We start from the raw sequence: 12955 nt of genomic DNA, 5'->3' as shown, positions 1-12955 counted from the left end.
GAAATTTAGCTGTAAAGTCAAGAGGTGCTGATCATAACCTGAATATCAAAATTTCAAATAATGTCAAATAATTCCTATAGGACTCTCCTTCAAATTTAACATGATGGGTTAGTAATCAAGGGTTAGAGCAGGGTGTGTACTGTTACAAACTTCACTATGGTTCAATATTAGTTTGTTCACTCACTCACTCATTCACCCACCCACCACGACTGTATCTCACAGTTCACTAACAGTTCAGAATGCAGAGGGACAGTGGGGTAGCCTAGTGGTTAAAGCATTGGCTTGTCACGCTGAAGACCAGGGTTCGATCCCCACATGGGTACAATGTGTGAAGCCCATTTCTGGTGTCACTCAGAATGCAGAAAATGTACCGTTTTCCCCTTCTGTTGCAGGAATCTACACATGCCCAGTCTATTACTACCCAAACAGAACTGGGGCTGCCGGACGTCCTTCCTTCATCGTGGCAGCAGAGCTGAAGTCCGGTGAAAAGACCGCTGACCATTGGGTCAAGCGAGGCACAGCTTTACTCATGAGTCTGGACTACTAGGCACTCACTGACCGATCATTACATCATTGTGTAACGACATCTTGCTGATCTTTGTTCCACTGAAGAGCAGTCAGCTTCATGTGATGATTTCATCCAAAGACTTTCTCACTTTCTGTGGCTGTGTGCTTGTTTTTGTCGATTCAGCATTCCTGTGTGAAATTGCGTTTCACATGTATTCTACATTTCAAAGTTGTATCATTCCAGTTATTGTAGTATATGTGAGATCAAGGATTTGTTGCAGTTTATTGATGTGAATATTTTTATGTTTTGACAGTATTGTGATATTTTAAAATCATTCTTGAACTTGAAACATATTTCAGGAGAAATCAGCTGATCAAGTAGTAATATTAATGTATGGCATTTGCTAGTTTCCTTGTTTTGCAGACAATGATGGTTGTTTGAAAAAGCGTGGAAGCAAATTAATAAGAAAAATTAGGATGTATTTAAAGATGATTTCTTAAAGTCAAAACCTTCATATAAATATTTTGAGAAAAGAGTATTAACACAGCACACTTTCATTTGTATAACATGAAAATTAATTGGATAGATTAGGTTTAAGTGTAAAATATTTTTAATATTTTAGAAATATGAATGATTTCTTTTCAAAAGGTTAACTTTTACAAACAGCATTTATGACTTGTGAATGTATTTTTGTGTGATATATTACATAATTAAGTATTATTAGTTTTGTTAGTGCAACAATACTTATATGAAATGCTCACAGATGTTTGATGAATTAACACCAGGAGTTTAACTCCTGTTCCGTCCTTGTTTCTGTCCATACATATGTACATACTGAAAGTTATTGTTTATAAATTTATACACAATGTTATTTATTTTCTTTTACAAAATGTTTACAGCATTGAACAAATATTACAGTTACACTGTAAAAATGACCAAAAAAATGGGTTGAAATAGGTCAGTTGAAACTGATACCCTGACAAATAAAATCATAATAACAATACCAAGACTTGTTTGAGGTGTTTGTTTGTTTGTTTAATGCCTGACTCAGCAATGTTCTAGCTGTGTAAGGGTCGGTGGGGTAGCTTAGTGGTTAAAGCGTTCATCCAGACCCGGGTTCGATTCCCCACATGGGTACTATGTGTGTAGCCCATTTTTGGTGTCCCCTGCCTCAATATTGCTGGAATATTGCTAAAAGCGGTGTAAAACCACACTCTCTCACCCCAGCTGTACAAAGAGGGTGAGGGAATATTGTCATTAATATTACAGTTGTATGAATTGCACGGAGGAAAACTGTCATCAATATTTTAGCTACGTTATGACAAGGGAGCCTGGCAAAGTCAGCAAGTGGTGGATAGCTTGAGCATCGATCCATGGTGTTGCGGTACAATGAGATAATCTTCCATGTCACACATTGTATATTTGTCATCCACACTTGGGATTGGGATGGTGTTTGGTTCGTTGACGAGTCGAGATTTCATCTGGACAGCTCAGATGGCAGGGCAAGGGTGTACAGACGGCGGTATGCTGACACGTGCCTTGTTCAACTTCGACTGTTTGGTTTCGCAGGCGTTATGGTATGGGGAGGGGGCATCACATCTCATGGTAGGAGACAACCTGTCATTGCCAATGGCGATCAGACAGGTCTGCGATACAGGGATGAGATCATTGGGTCTCGTGTGCAGTCGTTCATTCAAAGACAGAGACATAACATTGACGTTAGCTGAATTGGGTTAAGCGTTGGTTCAGACATGAAACAACATTCCCTAACCTTTAATTTCTTCAGTCTCAGTTTCGTCTATGCGTCGTCGTTATGAATTTGTGAACTGCCATTTGACAGTAGTATAATTTGGCAAAACAGGAGACACCTCGAGTTCTAAATCCTTGACAGGGCAGTTTAGAATTCAGTACGGCTGTGAATAAAGGCTAGAATGGTTGGGAAATCAAAAAAATATAAGAAGTAACATTCCACCCATTTTATTTCATTAAACGGGATCGGGTGGTCAGGCTCGCTGACTGGGTTTGACACATGTCATTGTATCCCAATTGCGTAGATCGATGTTCGTGCTGTTGATCACTGGATTGTCTGGTCCAGATTCGATTATTTACAGACCGCCGCCATATAGCTGGAATATAGCTGAGTGCGGCGTAAAACTAAACTCACTCACTCTTAAAAATGACCAGACACAATGACAGTTTACATGGCTGAAGGGCCGGTGAGGAATGGGTACCCTTTCTTAGTGGTGAGGTTTGGGAGTGGCGAGAACCCAGCAACTATGGCAACAACTGTTGTTTCTAGAATCAGACAAGATGGATGTTTCTGTAGAGGTGGTTGACAGAGACAACAGCCAGTTGAACGGGTGTGTGTGAGGTTGTCAGTAAAGTGGTGAGTGAGTTAGTTTTACGCCGCTCCTAGCAGTATTCCAGCTATATCATAGCGGGGAACACCAGAAATTGGCATGTGTTCCCGGTGGAGGACCCGGGCACTCACCTGATCTGCGCTAAGAGATCAGAAGGTACCAAACCAAGGGCACCGAGAACATTGGTAGCCTGACGACAGTGTAGTGGGATGCAAGCGAAACACTTCAAAGGCGAGGTCCGCATATTTATCACGCTGAATCTTGTCAATCACATTGTTCTGAACCATGTAGAGGAGGTGAGTATCCGGTGTTGGGGATCTGTTGTGTGGAGGTCCGGGATGGTAACCCCACGCTTTATTGAGCAGAAAGCTGAACGGATTTAAAGACAACCAAAAAAGATGATTAAACTAGTCCCATTGGAATATTTCACTCCTGATTGGAATAGATTCCGAAGTCTGCACCTGCCATTGCGAGTACATCTACAAGTTGAATCGACCAGCAACTCATTAAAGACTTGAGTAAATCAACTAGTCTCTCAGTGAGGTCAATACTATGAGGGGCGGTGAGTGAGCCTAGTGGTTAAGGCGTTCGCTCGTCACGCCGAAGACCCGGGTTCGATTCCCCACATGGGCACAATGTGTGAAGCCCATTTCTGGTGTTCCCCGCCGTGATATTGCTGGAATACTGCTAAAAGCAGCGTAAAACTAAACCCACTCACTCACTCACCCAATACTATAAAGACTTCAGAATCCATTCATGAGGGACAGAAGCGTATGCTTTTCTGTAGTTAATCCAGCACATGGAAAGGTTGCAGTGTTATGTTTTAGCCTCTTCCAAAATCATTTTCTGTGCAAGAAATTGATCCTTGCACCCCAACATCCATTCCTCGCTCCCTTCTGCTCCCTATAAATCATTGGAAGAGCAGTACGATGACACGAGCGTCGTCAAACACCCTGTGAAGATGCTATATTGAGTTTTCAAACGAGTGATGGGCCGAAGGTTTGGATGTCAGTCAAGTCTCCTGTCTTGGGAATGATTATTGGAGGAACATCCTCTGTATCCACAAGAGAATTTACGCATTGAGATCCGGGTTAGAATTGATCTTCATGCTTGTAAGAGGCGACTACCGGGATCGGATGGTTAGGCTCTCTGACGTCGTTGACACATGTCATCGTATCCCAATTACGTAGATCGATGCTTATGCTGTTGATCACTGTATTATCTGGTCCAGACTCGATCGCCGTCGTATAGCTGGAATATTGTTGAGTGCGGCGTCAACCAACCATCCAACCACGAGAAAATTGAAGCAATAACGTAATGATGCTTGGACACAAGGGAATACCATCAGGCCCTGGGCCTAGATTTTCGAAGCTCTCTTAGATACATACATTTACATAGACTTACGACTATCTTAGTGCTAAGATAGCTTCGAAAATCTAGGCCCTGGTGCTGTATTAGATTTGGACTTTAAAAACTGTGCAATTATCATTAAACATTTCCTGCTGCATCTGTAAGTGGGTCATCTTGGTATTTGTTCCGTGTTTGATGTTTTCCGGATCACGTGGAGTCACACGTTCAATGTGTGACTGTAGTCACTTGTCATTTGCTGCTATAACACCTTTGATGCGCTGATTCAGAATGAAAGTAGTGAGTACTCGATTTGTCTTAGGGAAACTACTGTTATATGTTTCCAGCATGTGCCAAGCCTTTGCCAAGATAACTCCATGTTGTTTCTTTTCGTTTAGTACATATAACATATATCAATACAATTTCACATTTTAATTCTTGAGTTTTTATCTCTTTATCACTAGGGGCGGTGGGGTAGCCCAGTGGTTAAAGCGTTCGCTCGTCACGTCGAAGACGGGTTCGATTCCCCACATGGGTACAATGTGTGAAGCCCATTTCTGGTGTCCCCCGCCGTAATATTGCTGGAATATTGCTAAAAGTGGCGTAAAACTAACAAACGAGTGATGGGCCGAAGGTTTGGATGTCAGTCAAGTCTCCTGTCTTGGGAATGATTATTGGAGGAACATCCTCTGTATCCACGAGAGAATTGACGCATTGAGATCCGGGTTAGAATTGATCTTCATGCTTGTAAGAGGCGACTACTGGGATCGGATGGTTAGGCTCTCTGACGTCGTTGACACATGTCATCGTATCCCAATTACGTAGATCGATGCTTATGCTGTTGATCACTGTATTATCTGGTCCAGACTCGATCGCCGTCATATAGCTGGAATATTGTTGAGTGCGGCGTCAACCAACCATCCTACCACGAGAAAATTGAAGCAATAACGTAATGATGCTTTGGACACAAGGGAATACCATCAGGCCCTTGGCCTAGATTGTCGAAGCTCTCTTAGATAGACGTAAGTGCCATACATTTACATAGACTTACGACTATCTTAGTGCTAAGAGAGCTTCGAAAATCTAGGCCCTGGTGCTGTATTAGATTTGGACTTTAAAAACTGTGCAATTATCATTAAACATTTCCTGTTGCATCTGTAACTGGGTCATCTTGGTATTTGTTCCGTGTTTGATATTTTCCGGATCACGTCGAGGTGGACTGTGTGACTGTAGTCATTTGTCAGTTGCTGCTATAACACCTTTGATGCGCTGATTCAGAATGAAAGTAGTGAGTACTCGATTTGTCTTAGGGAAACTACTGTTATATGTTTCCAGCATGTGCCAAGCTCCATGTTGTTTCTTTTCGTTTAGTACATATAACATATATCAATACAATTTCACATTTTAATTCTTGAGTTTTTATCTCTTTATCACTAGGGGCGGTGGGGTATCCCAGTGGTTAAAGCGTTCGCTCGTCACGTCGAAGACGGGTTCGATTCCCCACATGGGTACAATGTGTGAAGCCCATTTCTGGTGTCCCCCGCCGTAATATTGCTGGAATATTGCTAAAAGTGGCGTAAAACTAATCTTGAATGCATCCTTGTTTCAACAACGGTCGTATATCGCCGTTTAAAAATCGTAGGGAGTGAGCACCTGCTACTGTACATGTGTTTCAAAACTTCTGAAAGAATAGTGCTGCAGGAAAATTGGGCGACATACATGTATAGGGAACGTTAACTACTGGAACGCTGAAGTTCTCTCCATGTCAAACAGTGAGTGAATTTTGGTTTACTCTTCCTACAATGCAATGACCAATTGTGGCAATGTCTGAGGCGTGTTTTGACGTTGACGAACACGCCGATCGAATTCATCCCATAGGTGTTCTGTCGGGTTAAGATCTGGTGATCGGGAAGGCCACGGCAAGACATTGACTTAGCATTGTCAAGTCAGTGGACCTGACGCGTGCTGTATGTGAAGTAGGGTTGTCGTGCTGGAACAACTCACTCTGTCGGCCCATAATCGGAGGCATGTGACGTGCAAGGTCTTCGTTGATTACCGATTTGCTGTCAAATTCCCCGCACCACCACTAAATCAGATCTTTGTGTGCTGGATATCGCACCCCACACCATGACACTGTCCCCATCGAATCTGTCGTCCTGTCGAATGCAATTAAGGGCAAAACGTTCATTTCTCCGACGGTAAACACGCTGTCTTCCATCTCGCCGGTGAAGAAGAAATCATGATTCATCACTGAACCAGGCTCGCCTACAGTTTCTAAGGTTCCAGTTCCGGACTCAACGACCCCACCGCAAGCGACAGCGCTGATGGAAGTTTCTTCAAACAGGGGAGACAACTGGCCTTCTTGGTCGAATCCCTACTTCACGCAATCGAGTGACAGTTTGGCGGGAAAATCTTCTCAAACCAGGGGATGCGTTGTGCAGTCTCCACGGCTGTGGCAAGACGATGACGCAAGTGATGCCAATGGCTATGTTTCGATTGGCGGCATGATGATTTCAGTTGTGGCATGATGATTTCAGTTGTGGCATGATGATTTCAGTTGCAGTTGCATGATGATTTCAGTTGTGGCATGATGATTTCAGTTGCGGCATGATGATTTCAGTTGCGACAGGATGATTTCAGTTGCGGCATGATGATTTCAGTTGTGGCATGATGATTTCAGTTGTGGCATGATGATTTTGTGCAGTTTTCCACGGCAGTTGTGGCATGACAGATGACGCAAGTTGCATGATGATTTCAATGTGGCTATGATTTCAGTTGTGGCATGATGATTTGATGATTTCAGTTGTGGCATGATGATTTCATGATGATTTCAGTTGTGATGATGATTTTTCGTTGCATGATGATTTCAGTTGTGGCAGGATGATTTCAGTTGCGGCATGATGATTTCAGTTGCAGATGATTTCAGTTGATGATGATTTCAGTTGCGATTTCAGTTGATGATTTCAGTTGTGGCAGGATGATTTCAGATGATGATTTCAGTTGCGGCATGATGATTTCAGTTGCGGCATGATGATTTCAGTTGTGGCATGATGATTTCAGTTGTGGCAGGATGATTTCAGTTGTGGCAGTTGTGGCATGATGATTTCAGTTGTGGCATGATGATTTCAGTTGTGGCATGATGATTTCAGTTGTGGCAGATGATTTCAGTTGCGGCATGATGATTTCAGTTGTGGCAGGATGATTTCAGTTGTGGCATGATGATTTCAGTTGCAGATTTCAGTTGTGGCATGATGATTTCGGCATGATTTCATGATGATTTCATGATGATTTTCAGTCAGTTGCGGCATGATGATTTCAGTTGCGACATGATGATTTCAGTTGCGGCATGATGATTTCAGTTGTGGCATGATGATTTCAGTTGCGGCATGATGATTTCAGTTGTGGCATGATGATTTCAGTTGCGGCATGATGATTTCAGTTGCGGCATGATGATTTCAGTTGCATGATGACATGATGATTTTCAGTTGCGGCATGATGTTGCATGGCATGATGATTTCAGCATGATGATTTCAGTGATGATGATTTCAGTTGTGGCATGATGATTTCAGTTGCGGCATGATGATTTCAGTTGTGGCATGATGATTTCAGTTGTGGCAGGATGATTTCAGTTGTGGCATGATGATTTCAGTTGCGGCATGATGATTTCAGTTGTGGCATGATGATTTCAGTTGCGATGATTTCAGTTGTGGCATGATGATTTCAGTTGTGGCATGATGATTTCAGTTGCGGCATGATGATTTCAGTTGCAACATGATGATTTCAGTTGTGGCAGGATGATTTCAGTTGCAGGATGATTTCAGTTAGTTGATGATTTCATGATTTCAGTTGTGGCATGATGATTTCTTCTTTTCCAGGCAAAAAGAATAACAAAATTCAACAGAACGTTTGGCTTTTATAGTGATCGATACCGCACGCTCTTCGGCTTATTTACACGTGTATTGTGCTTTGCGTGTTTTCTTGGTGACGTTTTGGCGAATATTTCTTCAAACGCTTTTAAAACAAGGGGAAAGTTAAAATTGCCGCGTTTTGGCGCTGAAGCTTTTTCAGCCCCACAAAGATGACGTTTTGGAGAGAAATAGTATATTTGGATTGTTTTTGCCGCAGCTACATGAGTCAAATATTCTCAAAATTGCCTATGCGTTTCTATTTCTAAAGAGTGTATTTTAATCCCCGACATATGCATCTTCGCGGGTGATACAGGAAGATAGCCATAGCAATGTATAGAAGCACCTGATATCAGTGTCACACACAGGAAACACTTCCGTAGTTCTTCTTCCTGCCAACATGAAAGACGTGTTTCACAATGTGACTACAAATGTTGACTCATTAACTGATTAGATCAAATGACAGTCAAATGACTGAGTCATTTGTTTTCAAATTCGTGTATTAATTTACGTATTTCTTAAACATACTTTCAATATTTTCATGACGCATAATTTTTATTAAATTTTGCCAAGCTCGTTGATTTGGGTGAAACTTTGAAAATAGTTTGTTGTTGTTTTCACAACAAACAGTGGCATATGTAATTCATGAGTATTTCCTGTACGATCGAATATAGTTGTGTCGAACATATTACGTCAAGGTTTTCCGGCTGTGTCGATCCTCGGTTAACTCGACGTATTTACTTAAATTCCAGCAAGTTCGACACAAGTACGTTTGTACGTACAGTGATTCATAGTTGTGTCGAACATATTACGTCAAGGTTTTCCGGCTGTGTCGATCCTCGGTTAACTCGACGTATTTACTTAAATCCCAGCAAGTTCGACACAAGTACGTTTGTACGTACAGTGATACATCGTTGTTTCGAGCTTGCGATTGTCTCAACGTACACTTCCTTATTGATTAAGTCATCATTTTGTGGTTGTAACGAGCCTCGGATAACTCGAAGTATTTACGTTACGCCCTTTGCCTTCTTCACAACGGGCTGAATATAATGAAACATATCACTTTATGGATGAACTTATTCCATAAAGCTACGTTTCGGTATTGATTCTTTCACCGTTATCAAGCTTTAGCTTACCTTCTTCTAGAATGCCGTGGGACTATAGGGGTAGCCTAGTGGTTAAAGCGTCCACTCGTCACACTGAACACCCGGGTTCGATTCCCCACATGGGTACAATGTGTGAAGCCCATTTCTCGTATTCCCCGCCGTCATTGCTGGAATATTGCTAAAAGCGGCGTGAAACCATACTCACTCACTCAAGAATGTCAATCAAACAATTCGGACTGTACATGCATATTAACTTATGTGTTTCTATTTCCTAAATCGCAATTTTGTGTTTTCAACTCTGTCTCAGGCGGGTTGTTTATTTTACAGATCCTGGCAGCGATGACAATGCGGTTCTCATTTCTGATTCAGCTGTCATTCAAGATTTTCTTTGCTTGTGCGTCCTCTGATATCTGCAGCCCATGTAAATGTTTTTCCTCATCTCATGGAGGGTGCATCGTCATGGACTGTTCCAGTAAGAATTTGAACAAACTTCCTTCAATTATACCAAACTCGACATGCAAGTTGAACCTTCAAGACAACACGATTGTAACCCTCGTCAACGACAGCTTCAAGGAACTGAATAACTTAACCTACCTGGACATTTCCTTTAACTCTATCTTCGAATTACAAGGAAACTGCTTCGCTGGTCTTGCAAAGGTTGAATTCCTGGATCTGTCCGGCAACAACATCTCATTTAATGCAACGTCCGAGACGGTGTTTTCTCCATTGCAACGTTTGAGGAGTCTGAACATCAGCAACAATATATATCCCATGTACCCCCGTGAGCTCCTTGGGCCACTTGGATCACTACAAAGTCTTACAATGGACGGCTTCCGAGGACCTGTCTTCACGGAATGTGAAGAATTTGACAACTTAAGTTATCTGTCTCTGTCTGGTTTTAACGGTAGATGTACGATCCGTCACATAGCCAACGAAACGTTTCTCCATCTTCCAATGATACAGGTGTTGAATTTATCCAACTGCGGAATATATAGAACTGAACCTGGGGCTCTTCAGATCCTAAGACATCTACACACATTAGATTTGTCAGACAATACCCATTTAAAATTTAAAGGACTAATTAATGTTACAAATGGGCTCGACAAAACTAATATCAAGAAGCTTGTGATAAATCAAATAGTCAAAAGAAAAACTGTTGGAGTTATTGTTGGTCAGGCACAAGTCCAACATCTCCAGAATTCATCCCTTGAAGTGATAGAGGTAAATAACAATAACATTGAAGAGTTTGATGTAAACATGTTCCGTGTACTACCAAAGTCTCTCAAAAAGGTCATTATGAGAAACAACCGCTTGCATTATGGAAACTACTCCAAGAATTTGGGTAACCTCACTGGGTTGGAATTCCTGGATTTAAGCACCGATCACGTCACTCCTTATTTGCGGTTTGGAGTCACAGTCCCTGGAAGACAACGACGCTCGTTGCATCCGCGCCAGGGAGAAAATAGTTTGAGAATTAACAAAATAAGCAGTCAGACTCATCAGCATATTAACAAACCATACTTCAGGAAAGACGCCGTAACCGAATTCCGAATTCCCCCCAAACTGAGAACATTAGAATACACTAATTCACTGTTAGAATATTATATATCAGAAATGCATTTCGCTGAAAATAATTTGAGTTATATTGATTTGTCATCTAACATTCTCACCAAGTGGTTTGGCCCCATATCCGGTTTAGAAAAGGTCACTCACCTAAACCTGTCCTACAATAAAGCTGATTTTGTCGATCGTAAGTTCTTTCCAAGCTTCAAATCTTTGATAACCTTAGATATATCCAGAAATTTTCTCGAATTCGGTAGTCAAAAGAACGTGTCTTACTTTAGAAATCTAAGCAGTTTAAAATTCCTAAATATGTCAAAGAACAACATCCATGTCCTGACATTCACCTTCCTGGAAGATCTTCATTCACTTAAACATTTAGACGTATCTGTTAACAGCATACATGGTGTGGATTTGAATTTAAGACTGATCCCATCTTTGACGTATTTTAATCTTTCGGATAATTACCTTTTATGGATAGGAAAAAAGGAGAGATTACAAATGGATGACTTAGCAGAGAAGCATGAAATGTTTGTAGATTTGTCATGGAACATGTTGTCATGTGATTGTGACAACATCAATTTTCTTTTTTGGTTAATGCAATCCAGGATAAATTTTGTGGATTTACATAACTACAGATGCATATTCGATTCCGGATATGTAAGGAAATTTGCAGACGGCGAAGGAGCACTAGAGCATCTGGAAGAAAGTTGTCGATTGTACCTTCTCTTGCACTTGTAACCCTGTCCGCAGTGGTGCTGTTCACGTCCCTTGTCCTGTCGGGTGTTTGTTACCGATACAGGTGGAATCTGATCTATTTCTTCTACGCGACGAAGCTCAAGCGTAAGAGAAATAAACGCAATGGGGACGACAGTTACGACTTCGACGCCTACGTTTCCTACGCGGATGCAGACTTTGACTTCGTCCGAAACATGTTGAATGAACTGGAGAACCTGCTTGGAACAAGACTCTATATCCGGGACAGAGATTCCCTTCCAGGTGCACCAATAGCTGAGAACATCATCGACGGTATCCGACGGAGTAGGAGGACGGTGTTGGTGTTGTCCAGGGCCTTCCTGAGAAAGAAATGGTGCAGGTATGAGTTACACATGGCCAACATGGAGAGTGTGTCCACACGTCGATCAGTGATGACCATCATTATGTTGGAGGATGTGTCCAGACAACATATTCCACCTGAGATTCTGTACGATGTTCAAAATGGCCGCTTTGTTGATTACCCACAGGAAGACATGGACATGGATCAGTTCTGGAGAAACTTGCATGTGGCAATTGAAATGTAAAAGTAAAAGACCAAACTTTGTTTCATGGTGTTGCCAGAAAGAATATTCCACCTGTGATTCTGTACGATGTTCAGAATGGTCGTTTTGATGATTACCCACAGAAAAACATGGACATGGATTAGTTCTGGAGAAATTTGCATGTGGCAATTGAAATGTAAAAGAGAACGACTGTAACAAACTTTGTTTCATGGTGTTGCCAGAAAGAATATTCCACCTGATATTCTGCAAATTGTTTAGAATGGCCGTTTTGTTGATTACCCACAGGAGGACGGGGACATAGATCAGTTCTGGAGAAAGTTGCATGTGGCAATTGAGATGTAAAAGAGAACGACTGTACCAAACTTTGTTTCTTGGTGTGGCTATTAGTATTCTTATGCGTTTCCAATCTCCAACCTGGGCCAAAAAGAGAGCGGGCGGGCGATGAATTAATTGGAAACAGATTTATAGCCTAGTGTGTATTCTACTTCGTGCAATTTCAAAATTTAGATAATTTGTAATAGTCTTTAAATTAATTTTTGATGTAAATGGAGTCGCTTTGCTTGGGATTTTTTTTATATTAAATGTTAATAAAGGTCAAGCATTTTTTTGTTTGTTTTAGTGTGCAAAGGTACGAGTATTTTTGTAAAAAAAAAAATTTCTACAGCACTGTGAGTGAGTACAGGTTTCTGTCCTAGTCCTAGGGTACGCCACTTTGCAATATCAGAATGATAACAGTCCATTTGTATATGCGGTTTCTTCCAGGCTGAATATCAGGCTGACAGTTCTTGATCAAGACGGTCATTCTCAGCCTCGGGGCGGTGGGGTAGTCCAGTGGTTAAGGCGTTCGCTCGTCACGCCGAAGACCAGGGTTCGAATCCCCACATGGGTA

The 12955-nt window shown here is 41.6% G+C and overlaps 2 protein-coding genes across 2 annotated transcripts in view; both read left to right on the top strand.

The window, feature by feature from the left end:
- LOC124282758 (dynein axonemal heavy chain 2-like) overlaps positions 1–1511 on the top strand; it is a 109888-nt gene extending 108377 nt beyond the window's left edge. The window contains 1 exon segment of the mRNA XM_046718785.1: positions 393–1511. Coding sequence (XP_046574741.1) covers positions 393–547 — 155 coding nt within the window. The 3' untranslated portion in view covers positions 548–1511.
- A 9792-nt stretch (positions 1512–11303) lies between these two features.
- LOC124282757 (toll-like receptor 4) lies at positions 11304–12664 on the top strand. The gene has a single exon (XM_046718784.1). It carries the CDS (start codon positions 11425–11427, stop codon positions 12085–12087), a length of 663 nt encoding a protein of 220 aa, XP_046574740.1. The 5' UTR covers positions 11304–11424; the 3' UTR covers positions 12088–12664.
- Positions 12665–12955: the final 291 nt, after the last annotated feature.

Source organism: Haliotis rubra, unplaced genomic scaffold, assembly GCF_003918875.1.
Source record: "Haliotis rubra isolate DU_JTF1 unplaced genomic scaffold, ASM391887v1 Scf302, whole genome shotgun sequence".
NCBI classification, from domain to species: domain Eukaryota; kingdom Metazoa; phylum Mollusca; class Gastropoda; order Lepetellida; family Haliotidae; genus Haliotis; species Haliotis rubra.
Note: the sequence above shows the minus strand (reverse complement) of the source record. Positions and strands in the feature narration are given on the sequence as shown.

Coding starts and splice junctions, on each gene's coding strand:
- LOC124282757 (XM_046718784.1), top strand. CDS start 11,425: ATGCATATTCGATTCCGGATATGTAAGGAAATTTGCAGACGGCGAAGG.